This window comes from Gymnogyps californianus, chromosome Z (assembly GCF_018139145.2).
Source record: "Gymnogyps californianus isolate 813 chromosome Z, ASM1813914v2, whole genome shotgun sequence".
NCBI lineage: Eukaryota > Metazoa > Chordata > Aves > Accipitriformes > Cathartidae > Gymnogyps > Gymnogyps californianus.
The window spans coordinates 13,288,895-13,308,533 of record NC_059500.1 but is presented as its reverse complement, the minus strand read 5'-3'; the positions used below and the strand labels follow the sequence as shown (position 1 = coordinate 13,308,533).

The 19,639-nt window shown below is 36.8% G+C and overlaps 1 protein-coding gene across 1 annotated transcript in view; it reads right to left on the bottom strand.

Moving 5' to 3' along the window:
- Positions 1-4,371: 4,371 nt before the first annotated feature.
- IFT74 (intraflagellar transport 74) overlaps positions 4,372-19,639 on the bottom strand; it is a 43,015-nt gene continuing 27,747 nt past the window's right edge. The window contains exons 16-21 of the mRNA XM_050913450.1: positions 15,997-16,094; positions 14,885-15,011; positions 10,892-11,055; positions 10,092-10,217; positions 7,584-7,644; positions 4,372-5,801 (exon numbers count right to left, since the gene is read on the bottom strand). Coding sequence (XP_050769407.1) covers positions 5,686-5,801; positions 7,584-7,644; positions 10,092-10,217; positions 10,892-11,055; positions 14,885-15,011; positions 15,997-16,094 — 692 coding nt within the window. The 3' untranslated portion in view covers positions 4,372-5,685. The remainder of the gene's footprint in view (positions 5,802-7,583; positions 7,645-10,091; positions 10,218-10,891; positions 11,056-14,884; positions 15,012-15,996; positions 16,095-19,639) is intronic.

The window sequence follows — 19,639 nt, the reverse complement described above, 5'->3', positions numbered from 1 at the left end:
AGAGAGAAAGACTAATTGTGTAAGCCACTTAATGCACGTGAAGTTTGCAGATCTGACTACTGCTTCCAAGGACCAGGAAATGGGTCATGCTAATTAGATCTCAGGGTTAGTGTTTTCATCCATTACGGCTACAAAAATTCATTCTTAAAATCCTGTTTGCAGGACCCACTATCTTCCACTGAATTAATCTCACACTATTAATGTGATTCTAATGGTAATTTTTATTTCATGACTGCATCATTTAACTCTATTTAACTTTAACCAGCATTGAACAAGTGCTACTTAGTGATAAATTTGCTATCTACCCGGCTCTGCTTCCAAATTATGTCACACTGGGATTGGCTAAAATCTTGTACCGATATAGGACAGCCACACGCGCACTGTTGGTGAGCTGCAGTGTAACAGTTCCTTCTCTTGAACGCTCCAGCTTTAACTTCAGTCTTCTCTGTGTGAGAGAAAGATTTATAAATGGCAAATTTTTCTGAGAGTTTGAACAATATAATTTTAGCCAGTCTTGAAATATGGAAGTGTGAAAGACATGCACGTCTCATCTTAAAGTGAGAAGTTAAAATGTAGATTTGCATATAGGTAAAGAACTTCAGTATCTTTCAGCTCAATAATCCTAAAAAATTATTAAATACAGCAAACTTGAACACAAGTCCAAGCCATTAAATACCCTCTCTTCATTTAATTTGGAAGAAAAAGAAGGAACAGGAAGGATACTAAAAATTTGAAGGCTTTATTTGGAATTTTGTCTCTCATGCATAACGATTGGGGTGACTGATAGTACTGATAATTTCTGCTATAATCATCACTTTCTTTTTCTTTGTAATTTTCAGAGGTGCTGAGTCCCCCTCACCCCACTTGAAATAGTATTTGTGGGCAAACTCCTGTTGTATGTTGGAGACAGAGGTCTTGCACCTTACTCATCCTTTGCTGCACAGCAGAAATCTTGGGCCTGATCCAGAGATACCAGTGCTCAGTGAATCAGGCTCAGTCACTTTAAATGAATGTAGCTTTCAAGGAATTAGCTTTACAAGAGGAAACAAGAGCGGATCATTTTACATTTCTGGCTCATTTTTTTTTAAAACGTGGGAGGCTTCCTCCAGTTCACACATTTGGCATATTGTCCAGTTAGTCCTCCTTCCTGAAAGGAGAACCTGCAAGTGTAGACCGCAAGTCAGGGCAAGGAAGATTTCTTCCTCGGCTATAAACTGCTGCCAATCCCAACGAAGGATTGATCAAAGCTGGGATTTGAATTCAGATCATCTCTGCAGTTATGAAATGCTTAAAGGCTTTCTTCCTCTTTACTGAAGAAGGAAAAGATGACAACTATTTTTTCTGGGAGTAATTCAGTTCCCCTTCCCAGTGATTAACCTGCATTTTGCAGCATTGCTCTGGCTGGAGTTGTCACCTACAATACATACAGCAGTCAGCGTTCAGCTTGTATTCACCGTTGTACATGTGCTCAAGTGAACTCCGATTTTATGATCTCTTTCAGAATCTGAGTTTTTTTTTTTCACTCCAGACAATTGCCACGTCCACCTCACCCAGATGCCTTATCACTATGAGACATGTTTCCAAGGAGTTCACTCAAAGCAGATACTTTGCAGAATAAAGTAAGCATTTTAATATCTCTCTCCTCAAACTAAGATGTTCTTATTGCTAGTACCTCATCATAAGGTTTGCCTTATGCCTTGTATTTTTGTTTTACACTTGCAGCAGAAAAATAGAAGTGTACTGAAAGACTTTACAACCGCTTCACTTTTTGGAAACATATCCCTCTGATCATGAAACAGCACATACAGCACTAAGAAGCATTGACATTAACTAATGTCATCAATCAGGCAGAAAGCACTAAAAAAGAATCTCAGTGTTCTGCCTGTGTGGAATTGCTCACAGGAATGCTGGATGTTGTCTTCTAGGCTCACTAACACTGGGAAAAAAATCAACTCATCTTGAAAGAAAAATACATTTTTTTGATCACAATGAAAAGCAGTGAAGGTAAGATGAAGCAGGAAGACCAACAAGAGGATTAACTCTTGCCTGCAGCAAAAATACAGTTTGCCTGGAGATATGATGATATTCCTGAATATGGGAGCAAGGTTGATGCAGTGTCATCCCATCATGAGCTGGGAATAATGACAAGTCATTCCTATGCTCATCCTCATGCAAAGCACAAGCATAACATAGAAGTAACAGACCCTTTGGTTGAAGATTTTGAAATTGAAATGCTCGTTTCCATGCAGTGTGCCAGTGAATTTGGAGTGGATTTGGAGTGACAGACACTGTCAAACCTGGTATCCTAATGCCTCAGTGGCTTCTTCCTGAAGGAGGACCAGGTTAGGGAACTTTTAAACAAACTGAACATACGTTAAGTCCATGGGGCTTGTTGGGATGCACCCACATGTGCAGAGGGAGCTGGCTGATGGCATTGCGAGGCCGTTCTCAATTATCTTTTTTTCATGGTGATAGGGAGAGGCTTCTGAAGACTGAAAGAAAGCAAATGTCACTCCTATCTTCAGGAAGAGCAAGAAGAGCGAGCCAGGGAACTACAGGTCGGTCAGCCTCACCTCGATCCCCGAGAAAGTGATGGAGCAACTTACACTGGACACCATTTCCAGACACATGAAGGATGGGAAGGTGATCATGAATAGATAGCATGGATTTATGAAGGGGAAATTATGCTTAACCAACATGACAGCCTTCCACAATAAGGTAACTAACTCAGTGAGCAAGGAGAGAGGTGTGGATGTTGTTTACCTCAACATTAGCGAGGCATTTGACATGGTTTGCCATAAAATCGTCATAGATAAGCTGACAAAGCATGGGTTAGGTAAGCGGACAGTGAGGTGGACTGAGAACTGGCTTGGGGCTCACTGTGTGATCAGTGGCCCAAAGTCCAGCTGGAGGCCAGTCAGTGGTGGTGTACCCCAATACCCATACGCATCCCAATACTGTTTAACCTTTTCACTAATGACCTGGATGATGGGTCAGAGCGCGCCCTCAACAAGTTTGCAGGTGATGACACAAAGCTGGGAGGAGTAGCTGATGCACTGGATGGGCGTGCCGCTGTTCAGAGGGACCTCAACAGACTGAAGAAATGGACAGACAGGAATCTCATGAAGTTCCACAAAGATAAATGCACAGTCCTGCCCCTGGGGAGGAACAACCCATGCACCCATACACACTGAGGGCTGAGTGGCTGGAAAGCAGCTTTGCTGAGAAGGACCTTGGCATCCTTCCTGGTGGACACTGAGCTGGCCAAGAGCCAACAATGCACAGCAAAAAAGGCCAACGGTATGCTGAGGTGTGTTAGGAAAAGCATTGCCAGCAGGCTGAGGGAGGTAATCCCTACCGCTACTCAGCCCTGGTGAGACAGGTAAGCAGAAAAGGTTTTACATTTCTCCACCCCATAGATGCTGCCACTTAATTAATTTCCTCTCGGTTTGAAGACATAGCATAAAATGGATAAAAGACTGCCTGGGTAGAGAGACCTGTGTTACTGAATTAGTGTCTTGATATACACGCAGAAGCTCTGGTGAAAAAATGTCGTGTCTGGTACTTAAACTTGTATTTAAAAAGAAGAAGATAAAAAGAGTTAAAGACGACGTTATTTTCACTGAGACTTGAGGAGCTAGATACGGATACAATTTACTCAGCTTACTACTGGGAATGACTTATTAATCTCCTAGAGGGAGATTAAATGCCTGCTGCGTAGCTCACTATTTAGAATCCATGCAGTTCTTTTCAGCCACGGGTACTATGACCATGATCCAGGACTGTAAGGATGAACTGTAAAGGAACGATTGACAAGATTTGCAGACAGAAACAGGTAATCTGGAGATCCTTCAATAGAACAAGGAAAAGAACAGCATGCTAGAGAGAGGGCTTTTATGACAGGCATCTCCTGGGGAACACAACAAAAACCTGTAAACTTTACCATGCTGTCTTATAGAATCACTACCAAGGAATAAAACCATCCCCTACCCTGAGTGAAAGTGAATTTAAAGCAGTCTGTTTATTCAGTCTGCAGCTTTTTTCCATTGTTCATTAAAATATGTTATTGTAGCACAAGTGGAATTCAGGAGGCGATCTCTGGCTGATGGTTTGATTGGTGAGAATATTAGACTTCAACTTTATTTCAGCAAATAGTGGGCTCTCTCTGGAATAGCTGAAACTTTGACAGGAAGGAAGAGACATTAGTGGGAATTTCCCCTAGATAACAGTCCTTGGTTTATAGAAATCCTGTTCCATTATATCTAAATATTATACAGACATAAATACAGAGAGCAACAGCATTTACTGTGCTGAATTTAGAAATACAGTGCTCTGCAAAAATCTTCAATATTTTTGTTTTACATCCCTCTTTATTCTCAAAATGACAATCATAGATTTGGAGAAATTTAGTGACAAAAATACAGAACTTCTATTTTAACAGAATCAGTGCATTTTCTAATTCTTTGTCTACTCCAGTTCTATAAAGTGAAGCATATAGTCTACTTCTTTTTCAGAAAACTTTCTAAGAGAGCAGAACAACTATAAATCCAGACCCCACTGTTTTTTATTATTTTTTGTAAAAGGCTAGATTAACATCTGGCTAAGATTCCTATCTGTAGTCAACTGCGCTTTTTTCTCTTTGATCAGGACTAGTTTACAACATACCAGGTGGAGGAAGTTATCAATAGGTAGTTTATAATTACATTACATGTAGAATGTGAAGGAAATATATACATGGAGATTTTGTTTTATGTAAACGTTTTCTGAAATTTCTGTATCATAAAGCACATTGTTTCTGTATCAGTCCTGTTTTTGTTCTATGCTGAATCTCTTTCTATGTATTTTTGTCAAAGTAGAGGTTGCATATGACACTGCAGCTTGAAACCTGAGGAAAAAAAACATTGCAGAAAATACAAATTTTTTTTTCCCTATTATTTCCTTTATTGGTGAATACTACAAAAGTAAAATGCTCCGCACAAGGTCAGTATCAGCTATGTTTCACTACTTTTTATCGCACTTCACTCCTTATAATTACATTAAAAAATGTAAAAAAAAAAGTTAATCAGTTCTCCATTGGGAAATGAAAATTTGCTGACAGATCCAAAGTATATTTGCTTTTATTATAAGAGTTTATACTATGAAGCAATTCTGACTTAAAAGTATGCTTCACATCCTTAGATGTTTTCCTTACTTGTTATAAATTGCTATTTAATTAGGGATGGTATGCTGACATCACCGTTTATCTTATTATACACTTCATTTAAGATAATGCACATGAGAACCTGTCAGGCAGTCCTTATTCAGGGAACACTCCTATTCTGTTTGGCAAGGATAGGACTACAAGACAATTAGAGATTCATTGGGTAAAGCAGACTGAAGTTTCACATTTGAGATGCAATCCAGTGATGGGCCTCAGTAAAATGTTCTGAGGATTTTACACTCGTGCAGTATTTCCTTTTTATTTCTACAAGTTTCTAAAATTCAGAAGCTTATTTCTAAAATTTTTAAATGTTGCAAAAGGAGGGATACTATTAAAACCCGTGACTTCTAAAAACCTGGAAAAATACTTCTAAGAATATCTGTCACTGTAGTGGTGAGCAAATGAGCTCAGTAGTCCAGCTTTCCATGCTGCCTGTGCACATCTCTCATTCTTGGTCCATTGGGGCAGGAAGGAAGCGCCTGGCTTCAGTTCTTGGTGTTCTGTAAAGCTTCTATGAGAGCTTTGTTGTATTCTGTGACCAGCTTTCTCACGTTCTTCATTATTGGCTGGTAGTCACTCTCCTGACTTTTTGTTGCTATGACTGATTAAAAGAATTAAGGAAACAAACTGCCAGTGTAAAAATTAGCATAATTAGAGATCATAAGGGAACGACAATACAGTAAGTTTCCTTCTGTGAAAACTGTCAGGGGTTGCAAATAATAGAAAAAACTCAAATTGGGTCTAAAAGATTTACACCAATTTACTAGCTTCCATCTCATGCCAAGAATGGTAAAAAAAAAGAGATTACATGCCTGAGTCAGTTCTGTTTTCATATATACAGGCAATAGGTCCCTCGTGGAAGACTCTGCCCATTGTTACACTGCAAACAAAACCATTTCAAGGCACTCAGCTATTTACAGCCATACAGTTTGGCACTTTAGAACTCCGGCTACAAAAGTCCCAGTCCAAGAAAGCAGGACCTTTCTTTCCACTAGCCCACGCAGACGTAAAACTCTGTATAAGGGTCTGCACTTGGATAGGTAATACATTCTAGCAAGTTAGGAGGCACTTTTAATGTCCTGATCAACTTTTTCTCCTGGTTTTAGAGTTTTTTCTGTTAGAAAAAAAAGGATCTAACATTCTTGCCTTAATAAAATATCCCTGTAGACCCTTCTTCGTAGAGGAGGTGGCTCCAATTATATTACGTTGTCCAAGACTTTTTTCAGATTTTTTCTAAGAATCAGAGCACTTACCAGATACGAGAAATGGGATATTTGGTATATGAAAAAGATAACACTATATGCAGATCCTTTTTTTTTTTTTCCCCCCTGATGGCTAGGCTGTTACAGAATTGCCTGAAATATATTCTTATGCCATCTTTTGAGACATTTATCAATGTCCACTGTCCAACCCACAACTCTGGATGATACAGTCTAGTTTTGCTGTTCCTTTTACCGATTACATTTGTACTATGATCACGTAACAGTGATTCTATGCATCTTTGAGATTTCAGATTTTTTGTTTCCTAAATAATTTTAAAGAAGTGAATTTATTGTACTGAATTCAAAGTCCCTAGAATATAAAATAAAAGTGCAACTATGCTCTACTCAGATCTCTACCATAACTATGGAGAATAGTACAAGAAAAACCATCAATTCTAATTAAAAAAACTTGAGTGCTTTTGCTAATTTCAAAAACTACCTCATGAAAGTCACTTGCAGCAAATAAGATTTTGCTGATGTTTTGGAAGGTCTTATATGATTAGTGGAATGTAACTTTTTAATTAGCATGACATAATGAGAGAGCTACAACACAGTTCCCTCATCCCAGCCCATTTTGTAGCTAAAGTATCTCCTTTATGTCTCTCCCAAATATCTTACCACATTTATCTGATTTTTTTCCCCTCTAATATGCAATTCCTCTTCTATTTGATAAGAAATGCATTAAATGCATACAATTTGTTGTTTACTTTTTCATCATTGATATTTATGGTGTTTTAAAACTGCAAAATACCATGCAAAGTCACCACGCTATACATTCAAACAATGCTACACTTGCTGGATAATTTCAGGTAAGACTGGACAGATGTGAAGATGATCTTCATATGAAATCTAATGGCAAAACTGACCCAACAGAAAAAACTCCAGACTGCAAGACAAATCTTACGCTTTAGGACCCCGTAAAATTGTTTCAGACAACACATGCAAGTTTTGCCATATATAATATCTATCAGCTAACCAGACATTTGCAAAGCATTGCCTTTCCCCTCCTCTCCTGTCTCCTGCTCCCCATTCCGTCCTGTCTTATTCTGCTGGAGGAAACAGACTTCTTCCTCAATTAATACAGTGTGTGAATTTTACTTATTTCTTAAAAAAAAGGATACATTCCTTCATCATAAAGTTATTTTGCTCATGGTGCTGCCACTTCCTCTCCAAATTTGTAAGCTGAAAACACAAAAAGAGCCAAAAATGAAAACGATAATTATTACACACGTACTTTATACAAAGAATCTCCCAAAAATGTTGTATCAATACCTTGTACTCTATCACCTGATAAGATCAAAGTTACTTCACAAAAAACCCACAGAAATGAGAAACAATGGCAAAATGATTTTTAAAGCCGCCAATGATTAACCTGTATATAATTAAGCACTTCATACATGTATTTATATAAAAGCACTGCATGCAACTGCAGTGGTAGATGGAAAAAATCAGATGAGAATTCAAGACTTGTCGTATAGGGAAGTCTGTAAGCAAGTCAGAAGTAAAAAGGTGAACACTGCAGGGAGATACTAATTCTCATTACACTTCATATCATTTAAATGATCTCTTCTTAAAATCAGTAAGATCTAAAATCACCAAAGATACAATATTTCCTGACACTGTCTTGGACTTTGAGCTATACAGAAGAAACTTCCTTACTTCCATAGTTAAGTTTCCTGTCTGATGCCAGAAGCTGTGATAAGAACAGAGCTGCAGCGAGAAGATTGTAGGAGTGTGGGTTAAGTGCTGGCACTTCTTCAATACTTTCAGCATCAACAGGAAACTAATGTGGACATTATATCGATGGCTGTTTCCTTACAATACAATTTTATATTTGTTTTTCTGATGCTACTGTTCAAGGTTCTGGATTTCAAGATATGCAGATGTTATTTTTAAATGCAAAAACTGAAAATCATTCTGAGACTGAACTTTCAGTGGAAACTAAGGTAATAAATTAGGAAAATATTGCAACATTTTACTTAAAAGCTTATTCTTAAGCTAGAAGATATGAAAATAGTTGCTGTATTACTCAAAATAAATCTTACAGTGAAGAATCAGCTATCTAGTGTACTGGTTCACAGCAAACATGGCAGTCACTTATTTCCAAGAAATGATATTTCTGACCAATTATAATTTTTATTGCCCCCTTTGTAGCTGTTGCTACATGCAATACAGCTGGTAGAGGAGCCTAGGTTTAAAATACTATCTGATATATATCACAGGAAATATCCAGTGCATTTTTATAGCAACTCCTTGAAGGCCACAACTCATACAGTCAACTGCTTGCAAAATTGCCCAAACCCTCAAGATATGTAAACGCTATTTGTACTTCAAAATGCTTGATGCATGTCAACTAATCAGCTATTTTAAGATATACCTTTATTCACCCTCATGACATTTACACTCATGACATAAAAAGCAAAGAAACAAATCCTTTTTGCACACATTGAAATAGAACTGCCACAAGCTAATGAACTGAAGAAATGCTGTACAACTACCATTTTATATAAACTTTTTAGTATCATTATGCAAGTATCTTAACACTGGCTGGGTATCCATTTCTGATTTACATAATCTCTAGGAATAAGAATCTGATCTTGGCATAAAAAATGTACAATATCTGAAGTCTGGCAGACTTTGGCATGCAGCTTTGGGGATTTATATCATCACCCTAGAGTGAGCCCACAATAATCGTATGCTGTGAATGTATATGTGTACCTCCTCATTTAGAGCTATGCCCTCTCATCTGCTCCATAGAGTTCACTCCAGACGAAAGTTAACTTAAACATGTACAAATATCACCTTCAGCTTTTAACTGAATTAGAAAAAAGTAACAGTTCTAAAGGACAAAGATCTCAACAACCTGAAACAATAAAAATCAGTGCAATGCAGAGAAAATAATAGATTTCCATTTTTCAGCTTATTTTGAGGTTATCAATTTTCCTTCTGCGCATTCAAACCTGTATGCCAGTAAAGTTCTGTTACCAAAATGACAGCAATTTATGGATGTTTATAATGGAAGAATCAAAGCTGCTCAAGAGTTTATAATCTTTTCTGATTCACTTTTGAAATGTAAATGTAAATATACTCATATACCAAAGTTCCCTGGGTTTAAAGAAGTCTGAACAAACCCTAAAACTTCAGTGGTCTGCAAGGAGCAGAAGGACTGGAAAAAGGGAAATGGAATTAATAGTACAGGTTGCAAGAAAAAAAACTTACCACCGTAAGTTTAAAAGCAAAAGTGATCTTATCTAATTAGTAGTGACTTTTTTCCCCTGTAGTTTCTTTCTAAGTTGGTCCTCAAAACTCCTCAAGCAAAGGAAGGGCAAAAGGGGGAGAATTCTGAACAAGATTAATACAAACACTTAAACAAAGGATTCACACAATTTTTAAGTTCAGAAAGACCTCTGCCTAGTAACTCTGAAATCCAAAGCTTACAAGAAATTTATTGGCACGATATTAACTTTTGTTTGAAAACAGAAAATATGGCTAAACATTTACAACACATAACTTTGAAAACTCCCCGAGAAGGAAAAAACTGATTCCGCCCATACAATGCTTCATGTGTATGAGAAAACCGAAACCGCGGTAGAAACAACTGAAGAGATAATACGTAGCTTGAGCTATACCTGAGAATGTGTCTCATTCTCTTGCAGCTCTCTCTTTAGTGTCTCATACTCTGTATTCAAATGTTCCATTATTTTCTTGAAAGCATGGCTACGTTTTGTTAATTTTTCTTTGTCATTCTGGAGTCTCTAGTTGGAAAAAAACCAACACAAACCGATTAATGGATGAGTTCATTTGCTGTGGGCTACAGACAAATTATTTTAATTCAGCTTTCAAGATGCTACTTTTTCTTCCTTTCAGAACAAGATCGTATGTATAAAGAACTCAAAAGGCTTTTCTCTAGCAGTGCATGCTCTATCCTAAAGATAAATATTCAACGGTTATGACCAAGTTGTAGGCTTAGACCATACTATATCAGCACAAGTGGGAACACTGGTGTTAAGCATTTGTAGGAAATTTATCACATGTGAAGTAGGAAGTGCTCTAGATGGAGTTTGTCTTAGAGTAAATACAAGCAGGATAGATTTTTCTTTTTTGTTTGGGTTCTGTGGTTAGATTGCTAAATTCAAACTTATGGGTAGTCGTAAGTTACAGCAGAAAAGTTCAGATGAATCACTAAAATCAATGGGAAATTTTGTGGAAGGAAGTTATCAAAAGGTATCCAGCTGATAGCCTGCTACATGTACCCAGTTAACATGTCACATTTATAAGCAGAGAAGCATTTGGATTCATTTGCACTGGTGTGCAAGCCCAGTTTTCAGCTATCAGACAGGATTCCCAGTCATAGACCTGCACGCCCCTCCACTAGGTGTTCAAAACCACACAAATTCTGTATAATCCAAAGTTTCATTCCTTTCATTACCTTTTTCTTTTCTTCTCCTGATGCTTTCAGAGCTGGCAAATTATTATAGACCTCCAACTCCGTTTTTGTTTGTTCGATTTTCTCTTTAAGAGAAGCCAGTTCATCAACCATCTTGCCCTCCAAAAGTTCCATCTTCTGTAGGTCCATCTGCAGTTTTTGACTCTCTAGATCACCAGATACACAATCTCTAATTAACAGTACTTTTAATTTCAAAATACATTGCCCAGTATATAAACGTTTATGCTATACTTAAGCAATACAAACAGCTCCTACATATCTTTCTGATTTTAATATTCATGGGAATGTTAATGTGAATGAAAGAAAAAAAATTTGATCTTCACAATCATCCCATAAGTCAGACTCCTATATTACAATTACTGTATTATACTCCATAAGTGAAGACTAATGAAAACGTGGTGATTTTCTATATCACAGTGTGGTATTTCTATTGTTACAGTTGTTTATAGCATCAGTCAATTTCAAGTCTTAAAGCAGTGGTTGATACCTTACAAAAAGTTGACTGCAATAATGCAGACAATTAAAAAAAATTATTTTTGTTAGTTTTTAGCATCATGTTCTTTTTATTTATGTTGCTTGCATATGATAAGACTTAGTTTTATGCGAGTAAGTAGCCAAATTTGCTTTAAACATTTGTTCTGTACAGGAAAACACTTCCGTATCTCCACAGAATAAGAACTTACAAAATGAGCATGTGCTACAATATACAGCATTTACTTCTGACAATCCATTAAAAAGTAACAACAGAGATACAGGTAATTAAAGGAGTTAGAAGTATGGATGGATTCTTATACGAAGAGAGCTGTAAAGACTGAAACCATTCAGACATGAGATGTTTAAGAGAGGACACAATAAAGATACACAAAACAAAAAAATATACTTTTATCTCATTTTGAGGATAAGTTATCCACCCTGAGTGCGGAAGGACTAGAGGTGGCTAGACTTGTTTTGGATGGTTTTCTGACCTGCAGCCTTGTCATTGTATTTTCTTCATGTTCCTGAACATTTAAACACATGGCTACATGATCTTATGTTTCAGAGCCGTGTCTAACTCAGAAGAATGATACAAATAATGCAGGGTTTTTTTCTAGGTTCTAAAATATCAGGCAAAGTGGGCTATTGGAAGGGATGAGACAGCACAAGGAAACTGCTCTCAGCATAGACTGTATATTTTGCTCACACACTCAGATTTGTGCCCATCACCTGGAAAAAAGGTAGGGAATTTTCCCCCTAACTTAACCAAGGCAGTAGAGATCTTTATGGCAGAAGGGAGTGGATGTGCATATGTGATAGAGTTCACCTTTCCAGAAACTGTGGGTATTGTTTCATTAGTGGAATTATTTGGGAAAATCTCACCTGATCAAAACCCTGTCATAGCAAGATTTTGGTACTCATCCCTCCTCTTGTGTACTTATGCCATATACTCATTTTTTAGAGTGAAACATTGGCTTTAATCAACATTTCTGGCTTATTACAGAGTGCGTTGGCGATTTCTTTACGAACCTCAAAACAAAAAAACAGACAAGCCAAGATTTTTGTGTACAATATGTAATTAACCTGAGGAACACACTTCCATAAGGTGAGACTGAAAGGGTCCTGTATGTGCAAAGAACATTTATATAAATACAAAATTTCCATACTGGTAAAAAGAATGGTTTAAAAATAAAACGTTTGGAACTGCATTGCATGTCTGTGATTCAATGTTTATGCTGCCTTCGACCCTAAAGGGCTTAAGGGTCGAAAAACACTTCCCCTGTGTCCAGAATATTTCATAACTGCCCATAGTTTCACTTTGAAGTTCCTGGTATTGGTCAATGTCAGATCCTAAAACACAACTGAACAGACCACAGCTCTACTTCTCTTGTTCCTATGGCACTGTGGTTTGGTTTAAAGACAGACAAATGCTTAAGGACCTCAATAAATCAGGGCTTTAACATTAAAACCAGTAAAAAATAGAATTATAAAATAAAAATAATTGAAATTGGAGAGAAATAGCAGAAAACTACTTTATATTTCCTTAAGGATTTATCTAGGCCTAATCACAGCATTTTTGCTTTTTATATAGTTGTTCTAATATTTATATTTTGTATTTTAAAACAATGCATAGTTGACTAATTGGGATTTCTTTTACGTGTAAAGAGTAATAACAACATAAATGCCAAAAAGCTAGAAAGGCTTCTTGGACTGTTCTATCTATATACTAACAAAAACTATGGTGAGACAGCAATGGGCTATTCCTATCCATTCACACTTTCTGGAGAAAAGGGAAGAAGCTAGAAGGGGTGAATTTTATCCTTATCCAGCAGCAGCCTCAATGAAAAAAACTCAAAACTAAAAAACCTCAAAACTTCTCTAGGGGAAGAGACAGGAAGAGGATGCAGCCCAGTTCCTTCTGATACGCCATGAAGTTGCAGTGTCTAGCAGGCGGTGTGTACACAGTAGCAAACTCTCAGACCAAACTACAGTGACCCAGGGAAATGTTTTTGGGAAACTATGCCATCAGCACTTTTGTTTACTCTTCATGGTTTCCTTTTCTTTTTTTTCCCTTTCTTTTTTTCTGTCTTTTTTTTTTTCCTTTCTTTTTTTTTTAAGGGTTCTGCTGGTGGACTTTTTATGTCTGTGTTATGACAAGAAAATATGGAAATCCAGATTTTAAACACAGCAAAAGAATCCTGAAGATGACGGTGCTATAATTCAAGGGTTAGGAAGAACTTCAACTGTGCAAACTGAACATTCACTGTATTTTTGAAAGAATCTTAAGTTGTTTATTACAGTATCTGTGACTCTTTGCTTTCAGAAGTTTACTTATGAATCATTTAAATGATATGCTGAAAATTATGTACTGTAACTTCCTTCTCTCCCCTTGCTAAGAAAGAAATGTCTTTCAATAATGTCTATAGCACTATGTGCTTCCAGAACGTACTTATGTTGTGAAGTAATAAGAATTGATCCTTACACGAAAGAAAAAAAAGCTGTATTTGAACTTGTAATGTATGGCCCAGCTTTTTAAACTATGCTAGAACTACAAAATGAGTATTTGCAGTCAAGCAAACACTAAATGTTCAAACACACAACAGAACAATCAATTTCTGTAACATTTTGTGCATAACAACTTATTTGCACATAACTACTTCGAAGTTACAACACAGGCTCCTATTTTGAAAATTACTACCAAGTACAGCACGTAATAGCCTTCTAACAAAATGATTTATGGTTCTTAATTCCTGCCTTCCTTTCAGCCAAACAAACAAGGAAAGGCTTGCTGAACCAATAATGATATTGGCAAAGGCTTAGAATTATGAGAACAATTCCACTATAAACAGTGCAAATGAAGAACTAAACAGATACTTGTCATGGAAATGAAAGGAAAATACTGTCTGCTTTTTGAAATTACAGGCAAGATCCTGCAGATTCTTACACTTAATTTTAAGTATTTGAGTATTTCCAAAATGAAGTCAAAATGAATATTCACTTTGCAGAATCAAAGCCTGAGAATTTGAGAGCTATTCACCGTTGTTGCCAGTTATTCTCCCATGGTACGTACCCCTTTAGAAAAGCACAAACCATAAGTCAGTGATACTAAGAATTACATTTACAAATAATACATGGTTAGATAACTGTGGAAGTCTCTACTTCAATTTATTAAACACTACTTTAAGGTCGTGAAAAATGTTTGTTTCAAGGTGAATATTAGTAAAGTCAAACTTCTCGCTCAAAGAACTTTGTACCCCTGTATTAAAATACATCTGTTTAATGTATATCTGTGCAAGGAAGCTGATCATTTACTGATCATAGGAAGTGAAATACTCCTGAGGAATATAAATAACTTGTTACCCACAAGAGTTTCAATTTATGAACTTGCCACTGTATTTTAATATGTGGAGATTACTGATCTTGTACTTGTTATTAGTGTAACAACTCAGGTAATTTTAATTTTTTTAAGGAATGAATTTGAAAGTTCATTGCTGATCTCACCTGTAATCAGATTCTTAGCAGTGCTCTGTGATTTCTGCATTTCATTTGATTTAAAAGTGAGGTCTTCCTGCATAATCTTCAGCTCTTGATTGCTAACAGATGAAATTTGTTTCATACGATTCACATTCTGTGTGTTACCAATAACAATAATGAGAACATGCTGTAACTTTGAAACAACAAATGGTAACTGGACAAGTGAAAAACTCTCCTGTCCTAGTACATTGTCTATTATTTGGCTTTTCTACTACAAAGACTGAAAATACTGGAAGTAGTCTGAAGTAATTTGAATGTGAACAATTTTCATTCTGCCAGCTTTTGATAAAAGATGTACTGACAGGTCAGTGAAGATGAAACAAAAATGCAGCAAGTATAAACTGTGTTGCCATATCGATCTCTTCTAAAGTAAGTGTCATTGCCTAAAATATACCTTATGGTATATCACGCTGAAAAGAGTTAGAAGACAATTAAAGTGATGATATAATCAAAGTATTACTCAGCTGGAAGATTTCTATAAGATAAAGAAATCCATGGGAACCAAAAATGTTAAAAGAAAAAATGTTTTGAAAGTGCAAAAAAAAGGCAGACTGCAAATGGTAATAATTTCTAAAGTGTTTACATTAAATATTACACAGCAGGGTATTCCAGACATAATTTTAGTAGGTCAGAGAGATGACTGGAATATTGTCAGTTGCTTAACAGTAGTGACAGAATACCCATGAACTGAGATTTGCAGACTTTAGGTAAATAAAATATTGCAGTAGTTTTATTTGCAGTATTCTGAAATGTTTATCATGAATGGAATAATGTTCATTATAGCAGTGATGATGAGTTACAGTAATTATGCAAACATTTCTTTTATTCTGGTCACAAGTATTATCTAATATTCAAAACTCTTTCCCCAGAAATAAAGAGAAATTAAACAAATCTTTCTTTTTGTTTTGTTTTTTTTTTTAACTACAGCTGTGCATGGCTTAATGTTTAATCATCTTAAGAGATTATTATGCAGGTACTGACTGAATAATATATAAAAACCACTGTCCTTCTTTATCCATTCATTCTCCTGTTCTGTGCTTCAAAATTCCTAGCTTGTCACAGGAGGGAAACGCACTTACCCTGCTTGAGTGCTCCAGGAGTGCAACAATGTTGGCTTCTATTTGGGCCTTTCGTTCCAATTCCTGATTCTTCACCTCTTCAAAAGTCTCAAGAAAATCTAGAGATCAACAAACATGACGAAGAAGGCTGCTCTAAGCATGGGTACAGCACAAGCCTTTGCCATTTCCAGTCAAAACTTTGTATTAAATTGATAAGCTGTACAATTTCAGACAAGTTATTTTACGATTAATAGTTTATTTAAGAGACAGGTGGTAGAGTCCTTAAAACTTGTCAATTTATGGGTTGGAATGAAAAAGAGGACAATTATTCCAGAGACACATATTTGACTGATTAATGACATGAGGTCACCACCTTCTTGGATACTATTTAGGTGAGAGTTGCCACCAAATGGGAAAGCAGTTTCATCACCATCATTTCTGACACCTTTCTGAAGGCTTGTCCCAGCAGCTGTTGGTCTTCATTTTTCTGAAAGCTATCAAAATGGGCTACTAAAATAAAGGAAACAGGTGACTTCACTATCCCTAATGGCCTGGACTAAATGCCAAACACTGCTAAGGACCTGAGACCAATATTCACCTGGTATTATCTCTTTCTGTATGACGTCCCTTTGCTACATCTCTAATTTATATTCATTCTAGTAAGTGTCAAACTGAATCTGACACGACAGTTGTAATGGTGGTATGCACTCTGTATTTGTGTCCTAGGCATACTACATTGTATTTCTGGTGACAGACATATTGAAAAAAAGGTGCTGGACACATCACATGAAAGTCAGTGGTCCATCAAGATGCCACCCAGGGCTGTAAGTTATGATGATCCCTCTCCTGCTGGGCATCCTCCTGAAAGATGGCTTATACACAGGAGCACTCAGGAAACATAAGAGTTTGCAAACTTTCTAGCTGGATGAAAAAGGGGAGAAGTGCTTGTTCGATCAAGAAGGATTAGATAATAGTAAATTCATGTCCTGGTTTCGGCTGGGACAGAGTAACTTTCTTTTTAGTAGCTGGTGCAGTGCTGTGTTTTGGATTTAGTGTGAGAATAATGTTGACAACACTCTGAGGTTTTAGTTGTTGCTAAGTAGCGCTTATCTTAAGCCAAGGACTTTTCAGTTTCCCATGCTCTGCCAGCAAGCAGGTGTGCAAGAAGCTGGGAAGGAGCACAGCCGGGGCAACTGACCCGAACTAGCCAAAGGGCTATTCCATACCATGGAACGTCATGCCCAGTATATAAACAGGGGGGAGTTGGCTGGGAGGTGTGGATCGCGGCTTGGGAACTAACTGGGCATTGGTCAGCGGGAGGTGAGCAATTGCATTGTGCATCACTGGTTTTTTTTCTCCCCCCCCCCCTTCCTTTTTTTGTTATATTCCTTTTTGTTACCTTTATTATTATTATATTTCATTATTACTATTGTTAGTATTATATTTTATTTTAGTTATTAAACTGTTCTTATCTCAACCCACCAGTTTTATTATTTTTTTTCCTTTCCTCCTCACCCCACTGGGAGGGGGAGGGGGAAACGGCTGCGTGGTGCTTAGTTGCTGACTGGGGTTAAACCACGACAATTCAAGATGGATTATTTGGGAAGAGAAAAAGAAGACCTGAGGAACTACTTAATGGAAATACTGACAAATCCTGAAAAGATGAGGGTTGACTGGAGAACTGTGGATCGCAGAGCATCCAGGATTTTTTTAAAATACCTAATTTTAAAATTCTTTACTAATAAAACATTTAAGGATAAGAAAACTATTGTAAAATCTGACATCATCTGCAATGCTGTCCATGAAAGAGTTAACAGAGACACTTCACAGAGTACAGCTTCTAAAACTTTTAGAGTGGAAAACGTGCATTATTCGAGCCCGGGGACAATACTAAGATACACAAAGACTATCTCTGAGGCAGAGATTTCGGGATGAAAGACACCTGGAATTCTTAGAGGTCAATGAATGGCATTAGACAACACATTTGTAATGTGCACAGCTGATTGCTAAAAATAGTGACTAGTTCTGATGCAGATTCAGTTGGCTCAAAAAGTTGAAATAAAATGTCAGTCCACCTGACACTGACTAGTAACTGTAGAGAACAGCACTTGGCAAGAATGTAAGAAGTTTTACCTTTTGACAACACTGCTGTGAACTAGTAAGCAGAAACATAGTTAAAACCAAAGCTTAAACAGCCTGCAATTGAAAAAAGCTAGTCAAGTTCCAAGTGCTGAACAAGACCATTTCCAGGTTGTGTTTTTCTCCAGTACCCAGACTGCAAATGAAGCTATCCTTAAAAAGGGAAGTCTTATTTTCTCTCTGTGATGTTCTTTTCCTTCAGAATGAACTTGTCTTGTTTTATCTTAAAGATAGCACAATTATACTTTAATAAGAGGAGCAACAATGACAGCTCCAAAAAGAGCTCCTTCCTCAAAGGGCACTTACTGGGTATTTCATACCATCTGTTGCTGTGAAATACAGACAGGCATTTTCTATGCTAAGAAAGTATTTGAGCACAACAGAACTAAGGGAAAGGCAGTAACAGCATTGAAATTCTTGCTTAATGTTTTGTGTTTAAAACATTTGAGCTGTTCTTTCCTTTTTTTAAAAAAATATTAAGTGGGTAATTTTTACCAAGAGAATCACTCAGATAACCTAACACAAAACTTTCAATCATATTTAACTGTTTAGTCCTCTAGTGGTGAGCAAAGGTTTCATTAACATCTGTCTCTTTTGGGGGTCTGAGCCACTTCCTTTCAACATAACAGATGATGCCATGGACTCTGATGCATCTTAGCAAGAGGTCTTAAATAAGTTGATTGCAATATCTTGATAAACCTATTTATTTGCTTCCAAGGAAGCTGTAGGCAATGAGGATCTTGAATCTTCCAAAGCAAATATGTAGGGAAGGCAGAGGAGTGAAATAAAAGCACCTTCATGAAAGAAAAGCATTCTCACACATTCATAAATATGAAATGAGAACAAAACTAGAGTACTTTACATCCACAAATACATAATTTTATAAAACTGAGCCCGAAACAGTGGACCTAAGAATTGTACCTATATGATTTGAATAGTGTTTTTCTCCCTTGGCATTCTGGACCTTTTTGGGTGTTTTTTTCCAAACCTTCTTTGAATTTATTTAGAAACATTAAGCAAGGTCCATATTTACATCTCATCTCGTTGTCTTCCTGCTAGCAACTGTCCTTTTTATCACAGCTGTCCGATTGACCTTGTTCCATTTGAGCGCTATGTGTTTCACAGATTCATAAAAAATTGAATGGAAGAGACTGCAAGAGGTGCTCTAATTAATTCACTTGCTCCTGGACAAAAACAACTGTATGCCAGTTATTCAGATGTTTGTCTATACTATTCTTACACACAGCTCATGATAGATACTTTACAATCCTCCTGAACAATCTATTCCAATGCTTGGTGAGTTTTAATGTTAGGAAGGTTTTCCTAACATCCAACCCAAAATCTTTCTGCAACTATTGGTGTATTACACCTTTTCTATCCTCCATGTATATGCAGAGATAGATTATTCAGTTATTATTTGAAACAGTCTTTTTACACATTTGATGACTGTCATAAATTCTCTAAAATAAAAGACTTGTTCTTTAGTATTTCCTTGCAGGTCATGTTTCTGCATCCCTCATCAGTC